The sequence below is a fragment of the Malaclemys terrapin genome, chromosome 1 (assembly GCF_027887155.1).
Source record: "Malaclemys terrapin pileata isolate rMalTer1 chromosome 1, rMalTer1.hap1, whole genome shotgun sequence".
NCBI classification, from domain to species: domain Eukaryota; kingdom Metazoa; phylum Chordata; order Testudines; family Emydidae; genus Malaclemys; species Malaclemys terrapin.
Window position 1 is genome coordinate 336,174,902 of NC_071505.1, and position 19,178 is coordinate 336,194,079.

The 19,178-nt window shown below is 45.1% G+C and overlaps 1 protein-coding gene across 3 annotated transcripts in view; it reads left to right on the top strand.

Annotated features, from left to right (window-relative positions):
* The window catches only part of TENM4 (teneurin transmembrane protein 4), a 752,323-nt gene extending 741,356 nt beyond the window's left edge, over positions 1–10,967 (top strand). For all 3 annotated transcript variants that reach the window (XM_054015769.1, XM_054015770.1, XM_054015771.1), the window contains 2 exons: positions 1,232–1,374; positions 9,533–10,967. In XM_054015769.1, coding sequence (XP_053871744.1) covers positions 1,232–1,374; positions 9,533–10,291 — 902 coding nt within the window. In that variant the 3' untranslated portion in view covers positions 10,292–10,967. The remainder of the gene's footprint in view (positions 1–1,231; positions 1,375–9,532) is intronic.
* The last annotated feature ends 8,211 nt before the right edge of the window (positions 10,968–19,178 follow it).

Sequence of the window (19,178 nt, forward strand, 5' to 3'; positions counted from 1 at the left end):
TCCGTTTTTCCTTCCTTCCTTCTGGAGTCGACAGAGATAAGCGAGGTTAGAATCATCATATGCTCTGAAGTAGATAAATAGGGAAGTATTTTATATGCTGCTGCCAGGCAGATCCAGGAGCTAGCCAAGTGAGTTATTATTTTCTCCAGCTAGCTACTCACTCGGCTGTCTTTCCTGTTAGCCTTGGAATCGAAGATGTTAGAGCCTGAAAAGACTTACCAGGGTATTGAGTCCGTCTTCCTGCTCAAGTAGGACTGTTCCCTGTGGTTCATCTAGTAGCATGTTCTCCAGTATAATTTTCAGCTTCCCAAGCAATGGGCTTCATATCACTTCCCTTCTGGTTCCAACATTCCCCCTCTATCATAGTACAGACTAAAAGAGCTTCCTGAACGGTACGCCACTGAGTTTGACCATCATATACATGGCGCTGCTCACGATGTAAGGGCAGGTCAGTTTGACTGTGGCAGACCCAATGTGTGCAAATGCAATGATCATGTGGAGGCTGTTTTTAAACAATACTGAAAAAAAAAAGTTACTATAGGAACCTACCTATGCTAAATTAAAATGTGGCTTTTACCTACACAAGCAGTGGATACATCTTTAAGAGGTATATCATGAGCCCCCGCTCAGATCCTGCCCCAAGTGCCCAGTACTTCTGCCCTGCTACTCCCTACCTCTATGTCCTGGCTCATGAACACCTCAGTTTATCCCATAGCCTATAAACCACTTGGGATGCTTCCGGGTGACCAACATTAAAGCTGAGATTTTTCAAAGCCACCTAGAGCATCTGAATCCTTAGGCAGCTCGACCTTTGTTATTATATTCTTGTTCCTGTGCTTTTTGCTCTGCGTAGCACCATTCTTGGACATGATGCCTTACAAACTCTGAGAAGTTTTGGAGCCAGAAAGATTGCTTTGGCCTTTAACATTTTTAACAAAATGTATATTTCAGCTGTGTGGAAAAGTGGAGGACTTGGCCTGGATGCTGTTTGGTTTTCTGGTAATTTCCTTCATCCTCCATAGTTTTGGAATGTGATACTTTAAATAATCATTTCTGATGGTGTTACTCATATGCATGAAATGTAGTAAGCTCTTTGGGGCCAGGGCTGTCGTCTTGTCCTGGGTTTGTACAGCGCCTCGCACAATGGGGTCCCGGTCAGTGCTTGGACTTTTAGGCTCTACTGCAGTACAAATAACAATAAAATCCTACTTATGCTTCTCTCACATCCCAGATGTCAACAGCTGGCTGCTAACCTTTGGTTTCCAACTTCACAATGTTATCCCTGGATATCCCAAGCCAGATACAGATGCAATGGAGCCATCATATGAGCTTATCCACACGCAGATGAAAACCCAAGAGTGGGACAATAGCAAGGTGAGCAATGTGACTATGTAGTCTGTCTATTTTAGGCACCGGCATGGCACTTGTCACCATGGGATCCAGGTGCAGTATTCACTGTAGAAATTAAAATCAATCTGCTATTGCAGATGCTCAAGGGACCTGAGTGAAAGTCAGCCTGCAAGTAGCTGCTGTCCCTCCCCCACTTCAGTAATGAAATGTGACTAAATAATCCCATCTGAAGGTTTTATCAACCGTGGGTCCTTTCTGTGATACTTGTTGGTGATTGCTGAACAAAACTAATCTGTACTGTTTTTCTTTCTTAAAAAATATGTGATGTTACCACAGATCACATGCTAGCTCCCTAAACCAAGGAATCAGAGCTGATAGAAAACACCTGTTGGATCATCCACCCATGCCCCAAGACAGAATTGTTTTCTACAATATATTTTCTAGTGCTTTATCCAGTTTGGTTTTAAAAGCAAAAGAACTCCCATTACTTCCCTTAGGAGATTACTCCACAGTGTAAAATATCTCTCCATAAGAAAGCTATTCCTGACAGCTTAAATTTTACTTGGCTTGATTTTGTCCCAAATCACTGTACACTAATTCAGGCCTAAATCAGGATGCTTGTAGTTCATTTTTGGTGGCCGATACTGCATGCACAAAATGGGATTAGCACCTTGAAAACAAAAGTCACTTAAAACCCAAGTGTCTTGCCTACTGCTCTCTTCCTGCTAGGAATAGCCCAGCACAAACTCAGAGCCAGCACTCTCCAGTGGATAGGACAAACTTCCTGCAAGTTAGACTGGTTAAACGGTGCAATGGCCTTCCAAGGTGTGTGGTGGACGTCCCATCACTGGGCTCATTTAAAACTAGTCTGGGCAAGGCATGGGAAAATATACTGTTGCAGACAACGCTGCATTAGTTCCAATGATATCAACTAGATTGTGTAACAGATCTTCCCCTTCTCTGACTCCTTGGATTCCAGATCTCAGTGGGCCAGATACTTCCCTGAGTTACACCAATGTAAATTCTGAGTTACTCCACGCCGCCAGTGGAGCGACTTCTGATTCACATCACTGTAATGGCCTAACAGATCAGAATCAGTTCCCTTCTCGGAGAAGGGTGAATAATAGAGAAGAACCAGGCAAGTAACCCTTCACAGACACTGCATTTTATCTTCGGAGCACATAACAGGATCCCAGAATCTCCTTCCATAATGTTGGGCTGTACTTGCCTTGCAGGGATGGGAGGTTGGAGACCTAATGCTGAGTTTGAGCATCCCCCAGCTCGGAAATATCCAGCATGCCATAAACCTTGCACTAGGTTCAGCTTAGCTTAGTTATCCCCCTGCAGCTCCAGAGTGACATTTAAAATCCAATACTCTCTTGTGCTGCACTTTTTGCCTGTGACTGTGGGGCTGTCACTAAATTGTTTGTTGAACAAGTTCAATGTTATTGGCCAGCAGGGGATGCTTCGTGACCTCTGGCATATTGCAGAGCTGCAGCACCTGAATCCAATTTTGCTTCTTTTTCCCTTTCGTCTTGTTGAATTACCGAGTAATTGCGGGCGCTCGTACAGCTTTGTCTGCGGGGGGCCGGGGGCTGGAATCAGTCATCATTTCATTAACTATACTGCTCTCGGTCTCATGAGCACTGGGGCTCTGATACCTGGGGCTTGTTGGCTGTAGCGTTGGTTGCAGGGGAAGGGTAGCCCAGCTCAGCTGTTGGCTTTCCTCAGCACACTGTCGGAGGCAGAGGCTGATCTGTATTGTTTTGGCCGTGGAATGAAGTAGGCTGCTGTGTATTCTAAAGTAACTTCCCCAGGTGAGGATCCTCCACACACCCACAAGGCTTGACTCTTCCGGCCTGCCAAATCTGATCGATCAGGAGTTCATTCTGCCCATCCCGTCGGCTTTAAAACGGGGCCAACCCTTTTTTCCCCAACAAGAACCACCTTATTTTTCTCTGTCGGGGGTTAAAAACGGAAACGGCCTTGGAGTTCATGCACAGGACTGGGATTAAGGAGCTCTGGGTTCTGTGCAGTGTCACGTGGGGGGAAATCCTCTCCCCAGAGCCCAGGCTGGATGCTGGGAATCTCTGTAGGGTGGTGCTGCAGTGCTCTCAGATCCCACCGAGCCTACTGCAGCCCCTATGGCCCTAACACTTCTGCCTTGAGGAAATGGGGGAGGCCGAGGGGATCGACATAGTGACAGATCTCCGGACCGGGCCTGCCACTGCTCCATCCTCCTCCATGTGGCCAAATGGAGCTGGGCTCTGCAGTGCAGGTGCACAGTCCCTGTACAAACTCACTGCATCCTGTCTCTGCCCCTCCTGCACACTGAAGCCACACCAGTTCCACCCCAAGTGAGCGCTCTGTGCCTACCACGACGGGGTAGAAGTTGACCTTTTGTGCAACAGTTTCTTCCATCTACAAAGTGGGGATCATAATGCTTCCCTCGCCCATGGCGATGGGAGATTCCAAGCACTAAGTCTGTTTTAATTGGATTGAATGACTTAAACTTAAAGGCCACAAACTTAATGCCTAAAGCTCGGCAACTAAATCATAGACCTGGTCAGGAATTTTCTGACAAAACGTGTTTTTTCTTGGAAAATGCCAGTGTGTCAAACCAAGCCTGTTCATGAGAAAGGGTCAAGTGTGACAACTCTCCCAATTCCGAAAAAAAAAAAATGAAAAAAAAAAGATTTGAAACTCTTCTAGGTAATTTCTTTCATTATTTATTTTTTCTTGATTATTTTAATTAATTTATACTAAAAAAAAACCAGGTTAAAAAAATTAAAGGTCAAAGTTGTAAAGAAACATTTTGAAATTATCAAAACAAGCACCTTCAAAAATCAGATCAGTAGATTTTTAAGATAAGAAAGAACCATAGCTCTGCTCTCTGCCATCTTCAACTCAGATGGTAATTTTCTGTTTCTCTTCCTTGCTAGGTCCTTAAAATGGGTTATAAAATGAAACACAAATGATAGATCATCTCCTCTGACCTCTTGCGTAGAGTAGGCCAACCAATTACACTCAAGAGTCCCTGCATTGGGCCCATAACTTTTGTTTGACCTATAGCATATCTTTCAGAAAGACATGCAGTCCTGACTTAAATATTGCCAGTGATGGAGAATCCACCAGGTCCCTAAATAAGTTGTTCCAGTGGCTAAGTACCCTCACTGGTAAAATTTGTGCCTTCTTTCTAATCTGAATTTTTCTAGTGTCACCTGTCAACCATTGGATCTCATTACGCCTTTCTCTGGTAGATAAATGAATTCTCTACTATCAGAAATCTGTACCCCATGTAGGTACTTGGAGACCATGAGGGAGTCACCTCTAGATCTTCTCTTAGATAAACTAAACAGATTACGCCACTTTATTGTATAGCTTTTTTATTGACACTCCTCTCTTTCTGTGGATCACTACAGTTGCAGTCATAGTACAAAGCAGACTCAGTTGCTACCCTGTGTCTGGATCATTTTGCGTAATAAAGCCAAACTAAGCTCCTTTACTTACCCAGTGGCCACTTTCACCCCTTTCCAGTGGTGTCAGGGGGCACAGAGGAGGCAAGTCTCTGGTGTAACTAATGCAAAGATGTTTTACTTGGGGTACTGGACACAAACTGAGGTCTCAGTGCCTCTCCCCAGTTCTTGAGCTCCCATAGTATACCTGCCTGAGTCTACAATACTACTGTCACTCCATCTAGTTTCCTTAGTCAGAGCCTAGACTCAGCAAGTCAACGATAAGCCCATATTTTAGTAAGGGAAATATACACCCATGGTATATTGGCACAAGGAGAAACGAGGAAACGGGTTCAAATTTCTTTCACATCTTGGCTATTTATGATGGGAAATGAAAGCTTTAGGTATCACAGTGAAAGGCACTATTTAAAAACAAGAGATGGTAGAAGCTAGCTGTGGTATTTTAAATCCTCAAGAACTGCAGACAAAATACAAGCAGCTATTCCAAGCTAGCTGTAATATACTATTCTCTTGAGCTCTGTACAGCAGCAAACAAACAACGAAGATCAGTCTCCAATGGGTCATTACTAGATAAAGTAAAATGTCACCTAAGGGCATCTGATTAAAAAAGATCAGAAGGAAAAACAAACCCAGAATAGAGATGTCAGTTGTGTATAGTGACAAATATTAAAATAAAATAACCAATAAATCCCACCACAACTTCCTCCTGCTTTAATGCTGTTTTTTACACTGTACCTCTGGGTTACAGTTGCCAAAAGCTACAGCGTTTTTAGAGAATTCTGCTCCATGCCATCTTCAGCTCAGATGGTAATTTTATGTTTCTCTTCCTTGCTAGTTCATTAAAATGGGTTGTCAGATGAAACAGAAATGATGGAGCATTTCAAAGGCAGGGATATGCTGTCTCTTTGAACTCTGCATAATCTGTTTGCATTCCCTCCTTTTCACAGTGTAGCATACAGGCTGAGGTATATATGTATATGAAGATGATTTTTCCCAAATACACTCTGTTATTAAAGGGATACACTCAAGGTAATCAGATCTTAAAATTAAGCAGTTTTCAAAGTCCTCCCATATTATAGGACTCACTTTCAAGCTAACCGAGTCGTTTTTAATGATGATGAGTGATAATGCATTGCGCTGCCATGTGGAAGACCTCAGTTTGCAGACTTGTGTCCCTGGGTAGAGAAAGTTGGGAACGGTAGCGCAGCACCACAGCCAAGCCCCTCTGCGAGCCAGCACAAGTGCCTTGTGTTGCTCAGAGGCAACCCCTCAGTTTACTCCTTGGCTAGAACGATTATAGCTCTAAGCAGTGTCCAGTGGTAGGGCACAGAACAGGGAGTCAGGAGACCTGCTTTGTATTCCTGGCTCTGCCACCAACTCACTGTGGGACCTTGGGGCAGTCCCTTCATTTCTCTGCACCTCCTTATTGTTGATTGAAATTACTCCTGCGGTGAGGTGCTTTCTAATGCTAAAGGAAGAGATGGTGCTTGCTAGACAGACAAAACGAGCAAGATGTTTGAGGTCCTGTGGTACATTGTGCTCTTTAGGTGAAAGGTGCTAAGTGCTATTGCTGTTATATCATGGGCACTCCCACTAAACCTCAGTCTAGCTATTATGTCCAGATGTGTTTTGCGTTTTGTTTTTTATTTTTGAATGATGATGGCCATAGGAGTCAGTGAACATTATGTCACGTCATGAACCTCACAAAGGCTGTGTATTACTATGTCAAGGAAAAGGCGTGTGTTTTAAAAACACAAAGGAGGCTAAACACATATTTTAAATCTAGTATTTAATGGCCCGCGTTGGTGATAAAAAACAAGGACATTTAGTCTGTCTGTACCTTAACTTAGCCGTCTGCCTGAGTATTCCCTGATTCAGAGAATATCTGCCCTGCTCTGCTATGGCAGGATGGGGCAAAGTTACATTTCAGCTGTGTCTTGCAGTGTCAGCAGAACCTCGGGGTTGATTAATAAGGAACCCAGCACTACGCCAGCTGGTAATCAGAACAGCTGAGGAATGGAGAAGGGAAAAAATGCAGCTATGCAAATTCTCCAGGGCATCCTGATTCTGAAGGGCACGAGCACTTTGTCAATATGGAACCCAGAATTGGTTTGTCCAGAATTAAATGGCGAGGCCAGTGAAGGGGAATTTCATGTGGGGCTGCATCTATAAAGGTCATGGTTTGGCTGGACATCCAGAACACCAGCACCCTTCCTCTCAGTGAAATGAAGTAAACTACTCAGTAGTCTCGTGAGGGAGACCCATCACCTGGCTGTTGAGAACTAGACCAGACAGTGCACTACATATAAATGGAAGGGACCAGTCCTGCATGGGGAAGGCTGGTCTAGCAAGCCCTTCATCATCTTGAGTTCTGGGATACACATTGAAGAACAGGAAAACCAGGTCCCACCCTACAAGAATCTCCATGCAGTTTAGCTCTGAGTCCCAAACCGGGTTTAACAACAGTGGGATTTACTAGTCTTGCCCCTCTTCCCTCCCTAATCACGACAGGGAGACAACTGAAATAGCTCAGGACACAGGGCATAGCTTTTATTGTTCTGTGACAAGCCTGAGAAAAGGAGGGCAGGCTAGAACCTCCCCAGAGAACCTGTTCCTCCAGACCAAAGCGATAGGACAAGCTTAATCCAGCCACATTTTTCACGGCCCGTTCAAGCCATGTAGGATTTGCTCATTACTGGACCTGCTCATGCTGCTGCTGTCAGTGGCAAAATCTCCTTTGACTTCAGTGGGAGCAGGCTCGGCATGTGTCTCTAGTCAGTCTCCTGAGCAGCACCCAGAGACTGAGGTTTTGTTGTTTTAACCCAACACCTTTCATCCCAGAGCAGTCAGTCACTAGGAGATTCAGCTGTTCCACCCCACTCAGGATCAGGCCCTCTGGGAGTTTAGAGCATTTACATCTGTAGAGTCGTATATTGGGTCATGTTGGAGAAAGGATTGGATTTGCGCCTCTTTATTACTGGTCTCATTATGTCCTAATGAAGTTCGCCTACAACCCCGCTGCTTTCAGGTGTCTCGCTCAGGGGATAGTCAAGGTAGAATTTAGCCTCACAGGGCCTCCCACAAACTTCTAGTGACATATTTAGCCAGTCACTTAATCATCTGTGCCTCGCTTTCTTCGTGGCTAAAATGGGGCTGCTAATATACCCTCTTGGGCATTACGAGGCTAACCTCATTCATTGTTGTAAAAAGCGTTGAGATCCTTCACTAGATGGTCCTGTAGCCGTTCAGCCTCTCATTGCTAGAATATTATAAATCGAATATGTAACAGCAAAATAGAGCATCTGCTCGATCACATGCCTCAGTGACAGGTGCTCATAACAGCCCCATGTAAATTAGCATTGACTCAGCCAAGACGCCAAAGTTAGACTAATCATGGAGTCTGAATTGTCCTCTGTCACCCCGAAAAAAGGGTCTCTCCAGGAAAGGGCTAAGGCATATTGAGGAAAACAGGAGTGTTCAGCTTCCAGGGCTGTTAAGCCAGCAACTTTCACAGCTATTAAATTCACTTTAAAAAAAACGTGAGGGTGGCCCCTTTCCTCTGTAACCTATTTTTAATGCTGGCTGTCGTTACCTTATTGAATTAAGCCCTTGGCAGGGATAGGAGACTTTTGTTACGGCATCGTCTCGCTTTTGTGAAATTTGAGCAGATAATTGTTCCTGGACAGGAGTAGGAAAGAAGACGACACTCCCGTCAATGGATGAGTATGTTTCTACAGACATTTTGCAGGAATGATAAGCCGCTGAATCACTCAGGGCATTTGCTCCATTATATGCTAACAGCAAAAGTCACTTTGCATTAAAACTGTCTACAGGTGATCTCAGGCTGTGGTCCCTATTCAGTCCTTACTCAGGCAGAGCTCCCATTGATGTCAAATGGGAGTTTTGCCTCTAAAAATTGAGCTTCAAGATTGGGTCCTAATAGCCAAGGACCTGATCCCACAGGAAGACTGGGAGCACTGTATCAGTGAGGGGAGGGGAGTGTTAGCACCTCACTTTGGCCTGAATATCCACTTTGGCCAATGCTTCAAGTGGCATTGAGGGGCTCTGGAAAAGAGTGTTTTGGCCAGAGTGAGGATCACACTGTGATGTGCAGCCTTGGAGGACGGTGCATGGTGGAATCAAAACCAGGTTAAAACAGAAGGAAACTGCTACTATTTAAATACTTTGAGCTTATTGAGCACCTTTCCTCAAAGCATTTTACAAATATTAATCACTAGAAGATTCCCGGTAATCAGCTATGAATCATTTCTGATTTACAGATGAGGAAAACTGAAGCATGAGCAATTAATTTTCCCAAGGTCACAGAAGGAGTGGGGTAGAATGCAACTGTCTCTCCCTGTCACCACTAAACCATAATCTCCCCTCCATGCTGGGGTCCGTCTCCACCCCAGCGTCCACTCTGTCAAAGGGATGATGTTACATTCAGTTCAGTGTCCTGGCATGATGGCAGTTAGGGAGAATAGCCTGCAAGCACAGGAATCTCAATCAGTTGTTTCATTAAAAAGAAAGACTTTATTTTCCAGACCAACACTAAGAAGTAGCTAGAGGAACAGAACCCTTTGGCTCTTCTCATTGGATCCTACCATGTTATTTCTCTGCTCTCCAATGTGCTAGTGATACCTTTCAGTCCCCCGGCATCTCTTTCTAATTTGCGTCTCTCTCTCTCTCCTTCTCTCCCTTCCCAGTCAATCTTGGGAGTGCAGTGTGAAGTGCAGAAACAGCTGAAAGCCTTCGTCACCCTAGAGCGCTTTGAACAGATCTACAGTTCCAGCATCGCTGGGTGCCGGACGGTCAAGGAGAACAAGAACTTTGCCTCAGGAGGATCTGTCTTTGGCAAAGGGGTCAAGTTTGCCATGAAGGATGGGCGTGTGGCCACCGACATCATCAGTCTGGCCAATGAGGACGGGCGCCGGATCGCAGCCATACTGAACAACGCCCACTACCTGGAGAACTTGCACTTCACCATCGAGGGAGTGGACACACATTATTTCGTTAAGCAAGGGCCATCAGAAAGCGACTTGTCCATACTGGGCCTCAGTGGCGGGCGGAGAACCCTGGAGAATGGCGTGAATGTTACAGTGTCCCAGATCAACACAATACTCAGTGGAAGGACTAGACGTTACACGGACATCCAGCTCCAATATGGAGCACTGTGTCTAAACACCCGTTATGGGACCACCTTGGACGAGGAGAAAGCCCGCGTGCTGGAGCTGGCCAGGCAACGTGCCATAGCCCAGGCCTGGGCCAGGGAGCAGCAGAGACTGCGGGATGGGGAGGAGGGCATTCGCTCGTGGACAGAAGGGGAGAAGCAGCAAGTGCTAAACACGGGCCGGGTGCAGGGCTATGACGGCTACTTTGTGATCTCAGTGGAGCAATACCCCGAACTCTCAGACAGCGCCAACAACATCCATTTTATGAGACAGAGCGAAATGGGCAGAAGGTGACAGAGAGGGTCAATGCGGTGACTTCTTGCCAAAGACAGCTACTCTTTTGTGGCCACTTACCTGACTGTGTTGTACTCAATCCTTTTTCTAAACTGAACCTGGCGGGGGGAGGAAAATAACGAGAGAAAGAATATGGTTGCACTGTAACTCATGCAACATACTTTTTTTTTTATTTTAAATTTGGCCTTCACATGTTTTTTGCAATGAACAGAAGGTATATTTTGCCGTAGTGTGATCACAGTGAAATTTACTCTCTTTTGTCCTTTTTTCCCTTTTGTGAGGAATTTAAAATGGGGAGTTGTCAACGTACATCCATGGGTTACTCGGTGTGAAGTGAGAAATGGGTGTCTGTGCTAACTTGTTTCATCCTAATCCTTTCTTATTTGGTACAGGGACAGCTAGCCTTCCACCCGAAGAGCAGCTCAGAAACGCTGGGCACGCTGGAAACGGAAGATGACAATGATTCTGAATCTCTCAAAGTGACTGTCTGAATCGTGTGCCTCAAAAGAGAACTTACAAGGAGTTTTCACCTTTCACTTGGGACAGAAAGTGTTTCTTGGGCTCCTGCTGCACAGAAGTAGATTATAGTGGCAAAAGGAGCAGAATATATTAACTTGCAAGATGATTCTCTTCCTTCCGGAACTGGAATTAAAAAAAAACCCAGTCTTTTTCATTATGATAGTAGATTTTTTTTCTCTTGCTTTTTTGGTCCATGCACAAATCCTGTTTTTAGTTTAAAAAGCCAGTAAAGGCCAAGAAAAATGCTCCCACTCTATTGGAAAACATCCTCTCTCGTGCCTAGAGCTGTTCTCTCGATGGGTTGAATGCACCGAAGTTGTAGACATAACCCCATTAAAGCATAGTATTTCAGTACACCAGGTTGTGTGTTCAGCCGTCCGCTGGGCTGTGTCCAATAAAGCAACTTCATTTGTAGGAAGCTAATTTGAGTCTGAAAGTAGGATAGTCTCCCACATACCATTGAAGAGTGCAGCAAATCCATACTCCAGCATTCTTGCTTTTGGGGGCTGTCTTTATTAGCCTGGAAACTGGTTTTCAGTGCCAGGTTGGTAAATCATTTATGGCTATGGCAAACATGCCTCTCTGGAACTCTGTCAGCAGGGAATTTAAAAGGTTTAATAAGCAGCAGCAGCAGGGGAAATATTGGACCCAAGCCTCTAACTGTTCCTTTCCCCTTCCGCCCCACTGGGATACGAAGGAGCTCCAATTATGTGAGTAGCCCAGTGAGGGTTAACAGCGAACAAGGAGGCATTTGAATAGAAATGCCCACTAGAGAGGAGCCCAAGTAGTTTACAAGAAATGGCTGACAAAGTTGCTTGACATGCTAATGTAATTTGTACTCACATAAGCCCGTGCTATGGTATGTGCAAGAGTCCTTGTGATTCACGTGAACAAGGAGACTGAGCTGAGCTTCTTCCTGAGAAAATTCTCTGCTGATACAGGACATTGCTGCAGTCAGCGAAACACAGGTGTGATGCCATCCAGACCTCTGGCTCGGAAAGAGTCAGCATTCCTATCTCATAGAGCTGGAAGGGACCCTGAAAGGTGCAGCCCCCTGCCTTCACTAGCAGGACCACTTAGTGATTTTGCCCCAGATGCCTAAGTGGACCCTTCAAGAATTGAACTCCCAACCCCGGGTTTAGTAGGCTAATGCTCAAACCACTGAGCTATCCCTCACCCACACACCCCTGAACTTTCACCGGCTTTCAGAGAGCAGCTCAGAACCTCTTACACATTCTGAAATTTTTAACTTCTTTCATCTTCAGTTTTTGCTTCCAGGTTCTAACCAGAGACAGACTGAGCCATGCCAAAACATTACAACAAGAGAGGTTTCAGAGCTGGCCCTTGGAGCACGGTATTCTGTAGTCCCCTAAAATCACGCCCTCTTCCGCTGCACCCACCAAGCTCAGCAAACCCCACCACCAGCATCACTGCCTTCTGCCAAGACGGTATCCCCGGGTCTACTCAGTTACAGGATAGCAACAAGGGTGGAAAGGACTCAGTGGGCACAAACTCCATGGATAGAGAAAATTGTGGTAGCCCCAGTTCTATCACAGCTTTCCTGTGGATGCAGAACTTGTCTGACTCTGTCCTTAAGGTCCCCTCCTGGCTGTTCTCATGCTTTTTCCAGATGGAAGTGAAGGAAATCCCCCAAGAGAGCCTGTTCACCATAAAAATTTTAACCTAATGTTACAGACCCAGTGAGAGACGCATCCAGAGTTTTAGATTCTGATCTTAACTGAACCCAAACATTGACCCATGTGAAGTTCACCATCTCTGATGCTTACCTACCATCCTGCTGTTTTAATAGTTCCTCCTGGCTTGCAGGAAAGGGAGTGGTTTTGATACAGTAATTCAGTGTTATTCTTTGCAGAGCAGGAAGAGCGTTGGCCAGGACTGAACTGGCAGGCATCCTTTATGGAGAAATATATTGGCAGGAGTAAATAGCAAGTAGTGGTAAGTCTTGAAAATCAGCACCAGTTCTGTCAGAGTGGCTTCACTCTCTGGGAGGAGGAGGTTCTGAAACAGAGCAGAGCTAATGCAGGCTGAAAATGAATGGGCTGCCCATCTGTGTGTTATAAAACAGCTAGACACTCTGTTCCATACACCACCTCTTCCTTTTAACGCTGCTCTGGCAAAGTGTAGCAGGGAAGACAGGGAAGTCTCGTGTATCCATTCACATATGTTTGTTAAAAAAGTAATTGGGATTTTACGATGGTAAATCTGCTACGTTTACATGGAGTAGAGGAAAGGAAATTCAAGTCTGAAACACTCCCAATGGAAACCTTACTGGCCTGAGATGTTACCGTTATAGCCTTACCCAGAGTCTTCAGGTTATTACACAACTAATGAATCCGAGTAGGTCTTCCATTTTTCATGAGTCTCACAAATCTGCCTGTAGCCAAGAGCAATCCAAATCCACATCATGGCAAAAATCAGTGCAAATTAGATTTAACTCTTCGTTCACAAGCAATGTGCTGGGTCTAAAACTGCCCGACTTCCCATTAAAGTCCATTAGTGGCCTAGAGTTGGAGTCTGTGCACAGCCCAGGAAATGGAGGAGTTATTATTTTGAGTCTCTTCTCTCCTGACTATTAAAAAGGTCCTTCAACAGAATGATGTTTCTCTAGCACTAACTAAGACAAACCTAAACAATCGATCAAGGAGACAGTGGACTGCTTGTGTCGTCAGCAGCGCAATAGTATCAAGAGAGGTTTGGGATATCTCCCACTCACCTTACTGGAGGGGGGTGAAAACCTGAAAGGCTATTTACTATCCTGGCACTGTAAGATTCCCCTTGTCCTGCCATAAGGGTCTTGTCTACAAGAGTCCAGTGTTTTTCTGTGGAGTTCACCCTCCGGGGTCAGGGGAATGTTAAAAATTCCAGGGCCACTTGACCACTTGTTAACTGTTGCCCGGCTGAACAACATACTCATGCAGCTTACCCATCATTGATTACAGTGTATAAGTATCTACGTAGGGAACAAATATTTAATAACGGGTTCTTTAATCTAGCAGAGAAGGGTCTAACACGGTCGAATGGCTGGAAGTTGGAGCTAGACAAATTGAGACTGTAAATAAAGGGTCCATTTCTAACAGTGAGAGTACCTAACCATTGGAACAATTTACCAAGCGTTGTGGTGGATTCTTCCATTGCTGATCATTTTTAAATTAAGATCGGCTGTTTTTGTAAAAGATCTGCTCCAGGAATTGTTTTGGGGAAGTTCTCGGGCCTGTGTTATACAGGAGGTCAGACTAGGTGATCACAATGGTCCCTTATGGCTTTGGAATCTGTGAATAAATCTTTCCCCTATGGCACCTGTAGCCTGACATTCCATTTCTATCCCTCACGTACAGTGGGTGGCTCTGTCCCCCTCTTGGAGCTGAACCACACAGAGGTTTATGGGTCTGCTGCCGACTTTTTGCTAAAAGAGTTTGATCTCAGGCAGTAGAGGTTTGTGCTTTTCAGATGCAGAAGTCCTAAGTTCTACCCTGAGGCATTACCCTAAATATTCATTTTAATGATCATGTAGGAACCACTGCCAGGACCAAGGCTAGCATGGAACAGCTGGGTTTAGTTTCTGACTAACAAGCACACATCCTGCCCCAAAAGAATTCCAGCCCCCGCCCCTTGCACATTTCCCTCAAAATGGAACTAGTGCGAATCAGCAGCTTCAAGTTACAATGAATTGTGTTTGAAGTGCCACTGCTGACCTTGAAATCTAGGTGGGGGGGGTCTGCTATCCTAATCAATTCACAGTCCAGGCCAGCAGTATCAAGGACAAGCGGCCACAGGTCTTAGTCTGCACTCAGACAAAACTCCCATTGGATTAGTGGACGTTTTTGCCCGCATGTCGACTTGAGGATCAAGCCACATGTGCTGAAATGTGTTTATTTTGTAGCAAAATTAGACCTGGCACCTGTATCATCTGGACCAGACTCATAGCAGGTCGGTCTCTGCAGCAGACAATTCTACTGCACTCTTCAACCTTGTTTTAAATGATCCAACAGTGGAGCTTCTAGTTATGCCCATAGGAAGTTCACGTTGCGGGATGGATAGCTGCAGCTTTTTCCCTTTTCCACCCACTACAGAGAGGAATCAGTGCAGATTTTTGTCCCCTGCAGGTTTGGCTCACTCCTACCTTTGACTTTCATTATTCAGAAGGCATCGCATTTGTGTAGCAATTTCAGCCCCACTAGACTCATTTAGCACTGTGAGATGTACTGCAATGTTTGTTTCCTCCAAGCTTTTTTGGACAGAAATTGTCTATCCAGAGCTTGGAAAAAATCATTAAGCACCAGTGACCGGAGGGACTCATACAGCGCATCGTATCTTTGTCATTACTGCTATTGATCAGAGCCATGGCAAAATGGGCCAACAAATCTTAAAAATACCAGGCAAGAACAAAATAGATGGAGGCCGTTAAGCGACCTCATGCTTGATTTGGGTTTAAAAGACAGATGACTGGGAGCTGTCCTCAAGACATCATTTGGCTGTAGGTTAGGAACAGTGAGGAAATTCTGTACTGTATCTGTGGTCGCTTTACTGAGCTGAGGGAACGGTAAGATTCTGCTCAGGCTGCTAAACGGACTCTGCAACAAGAATAAATCAAAATTGGTTAAAAAAAAATCTAATAAAGCACCTTTTCGGCTGTGACTTGTAAGTGTCACCATGATAAATGACAATGCACTCCATTATGCAAAGACAAGACTCTTAACAGGAAATTTTAGAATTTGATTTTGTGATTTACAGCGAGGGCCCCTGTCATATTTATAGCACGGCCGTCTGTTTTGATTCAATCGCAGCGTAAATGAAACCAGGACCACAGATCTCAGCAATACGGCTGCTCTTTAAACACCAAGGGGGCATAAACACACAATGTTAATAATGGAGCTAAAGATTGCTTGGCTTGTTAACTGGTATTTGGTTTATCTTCGGCAGTGCAAGGCTGTATCTTAGCACTGTTGAACCTGGGTAAGACACATACAAATTATGTTCATAATGGTGCACACTGTAACAGGCCCTTTGGTGAAATAAACTTTGGACCTTGTTATCTTGAAACACACAATCCACCATCCCTGCATAGCATAGAAATCCTCACAGGACCACATTGTATTGACCACTGGCCTGTTTGTTTTTGTTAGTATTAATACTGTCCTTATTCGAACTGAATGATTTTCACCATTTCTTTTCTATTATAGCTCATAGTAAATATTTAACTATATTATTTTCCCAAGTTACAACAAAGATTTTACTGATTTTAAACAAAATAAAGCCAATGGACTTTTAACTGTAGGGTACGTTTAACTAAAATCCTCCAGGATTGGAGAGTGATTTTTTAAAAGACACACTGTTTGCATTGTACAAAATGATCAGTTTTAGAATGCCCCTCCCACTAAATGTACCTTGTTTAAGGAAGGCTATATCATGTCCTGATGGCTGTGATCTTATTTCCTATAGTGATATATATGAAGCTGTGTTATTTGAACTGAAAACAGTCTTAAACGTTAAAAAAAAAGGTGGGGGTAGACAGCAAAATTATTGTCTCTCTCATGTTTATAGCAATTTTAAAAAGTTGTGCTTATGACAAAATGTTACATGGCTTAACTGTTAACCCCGATCCCAGAGGGAAATGGTATTCGAGCAGAGGAGCCCTGAAAACTCCAAGTGAACACCAACCAAAACTGTTCTGGCAAAGAATGGGTCAAACTGCAGGACAGTTTCAGTGATGTGACTGAAGTAACAAATCAAAGCATCACACTTTTCTATTAAAACAAATAAATCTGCTTATTTTGCATGAGGCCTTCTGAATGCAGCTACTCCTGTTCTTTTAGTCTAGAAGGAGGACTTTGTATCAGAGCTGCAGCTGTAATACCAACACGGGAGCCTCTTGTCATTACCATGTGTAATAATTTTCCTGAAGTCTGGAACTAATTTTTGAGAATTTTTTTTTCTCAACACTTTGTGTTTCTAACACTGTATTCTTGACTGTGTAAATACTACAAGGCTGTAAATAAGTGCAAATGTAGATACCTTCTAGAAAAACAAACAGAAGTGACCGTGTGTAGCCTTCGGTGACAAATAAAAGAATATTTTGTGTTTAAAGGATTTTTATTTTTGCTGTTGTGTAAAGGATATCAGACCCCAGAGTCACTTGGCTAATGAGCAGGGTAATTCAGAAGAATGGAGTACGTAAGATGAGCTCAGTTCTAAAACTCTTTCCCCAAAGACCCTCTCCTTGACTAAATGGATTTTTAGTGTCTGGTTTGTGAAGCAAAGAAGAATATATTCTCACTCTCTAGCAGTGAATTCATAAACACCCATCTACATGGGAGCTCATACCGCACACAAACAAGACTAGGGCCTGGGAATCATAGTGCATTCAGGCCTGGCGTGTAAGAGACAGTGGAGGCAGTTTACTTAAAATAGTTTTTGTAAATTCTACTTGGTTCAGTATAAATGTGGACTATTTCAATTTTAAATCAAGTAGGCAGGAGTTTTATGCTAAATGACCTGAAATAAGCCTGGTTTAAACAGACAGAGAAGCATCCACACAGACTTTTGCAATGTTTGAACTAAATCAGTTTAAGTCAAACCCCTGCAGCTTTCATGTGTAGATAAGGTCTCAGTTCCATTCCTGCCTCTGCCACCAAGGCACTTAACATGTCTCTGCCTTCCTGTGTGGAAAGGGTGTAATAATCCCTACCTCCTGAGGGCCATGGGGAAGGGAGTGCGGGTATCTGGGCTGGGGGGGCCCCGCAGCTGGGCTTGGGGGGGGGGGGAAGGAGTGCGGGTATCTGGGCTGGGGGGGGCCCACGGCTGGGCTCTGGGGGGAAGGGAGAGGGCCCCACGGCTGGGCTCAGAGTGTGGGGGGAAGCGGGCAGAGAAACAGGGCCTGAGTTGTCATAGGGATTTCTTTCACTCTCTACTCTGGGGGAATGTGTGTGAGTGTCTGTATTGTTACAGACATACTTGCTGACAGGTATTTTGAAATAAATTACTAAAATAATTGAGACTAGCCTGATTACATAGTGTTATTTTGATAAATAAACTGTTCAGACTTTTCAACTATTGTGTGCAGGATTTTGAATGTTTGGGCGCAGAATGCCCCTAGGCGTATAACATGCAGGCTGCAGGACCAGCCGACATGAGCACTAGAGCAGTGGGTCAGCACTGAAAAACAGCTTAAACCATTAGCATGCTGCTTACTAACCTACATGAGGAGACATAACAGCCTGGGCTAAAAGGCCTGCTGGTTGCCAGGGCATGCAGTGGTTTTCAAACTGGGGTAAGCAAGCTCTCGTCAGGGCGTGCGGGAGAAAAGATCCTGTAATGGCGGACAATACCTTAGACTTACCCCAGTGGGGCTGCAGTTTAACAGGAAGGAACTTAGCAATTAAACATTGATTAGATGGCCAAGTGCCTTCCCGTTAAAACTGCAGTCCCATTGGTGTACGTCTTCTGGTTGCTGTGCCACTCAGAATCAAACTGCGAGAGGTGCACCCCCACTCCTGACCATTGGGGGGGAGCGGTGATTCCAGGTGGCTCAGGCCAGACCTGCATGGTGGGGGCTCGGGAAGGGCACACCATGTCCCCCCACAACCCTCGCCCTGCAAACTCACCTCAGCAGGCCACTCAGTTTGAAAACCCCCTAAAAGCTGTTGCTAAATGAAAGGCAAAAATCTGGGTGGGGAGGACCGTGACCCCCCCCACAGCACCTCTGCCGGTCTCAGATGGGGGTATGCAGTAGATGACAATATTTGGCATGGGGTACTAAGAAGTTTGAAAACCACTGGTCTGTTGTGCTCACAGTCTTACATAGCACAATGGGTTTGGCGTCCCTTCTCATAATACATCAAGCGCCAGGACTAGTATCTGCCTAGCCATCATGCTGCCATGTTCGTGCTTGTCTGGTCAAAATGGCTGGGCTAGCGTCAACAAATGGTTTTTACTAGCTAGCACAAGCATAGCCTTGTGGCTCCAAAGTCAGACAATGGGCCTGGCTTTGGCTCTGATACACAAAGTTGCATTTCAGTCCATTAGCTTGCGGCAGCTTTGCAAGACGAGGGGCTTTTGGTCAGAGCCATCCCTTGGGTAGGGCAAATCGGGGCGACTGCTCCGGGCCCTGCACTTTGGGAGGTCCCACAGGCCGGTGTGATCAGTCCTGGAAGATCCGATGCAGCAAGTCCCCCGCCCCGGCCAGAGCACTGAGCCGCCATGGTGCTATGGCCAACAATAGCCCCACGTAGGCGCCGGCAACTGCCAGCAGCAGCAGGCGGCCCAGCGCAAGCCAGATCCATCCCGCCAGCCCAGCCACCGATGCAGAGGGGGCTGATTTGCAGTGGGGCTCGAACATTTTTAATAGTAG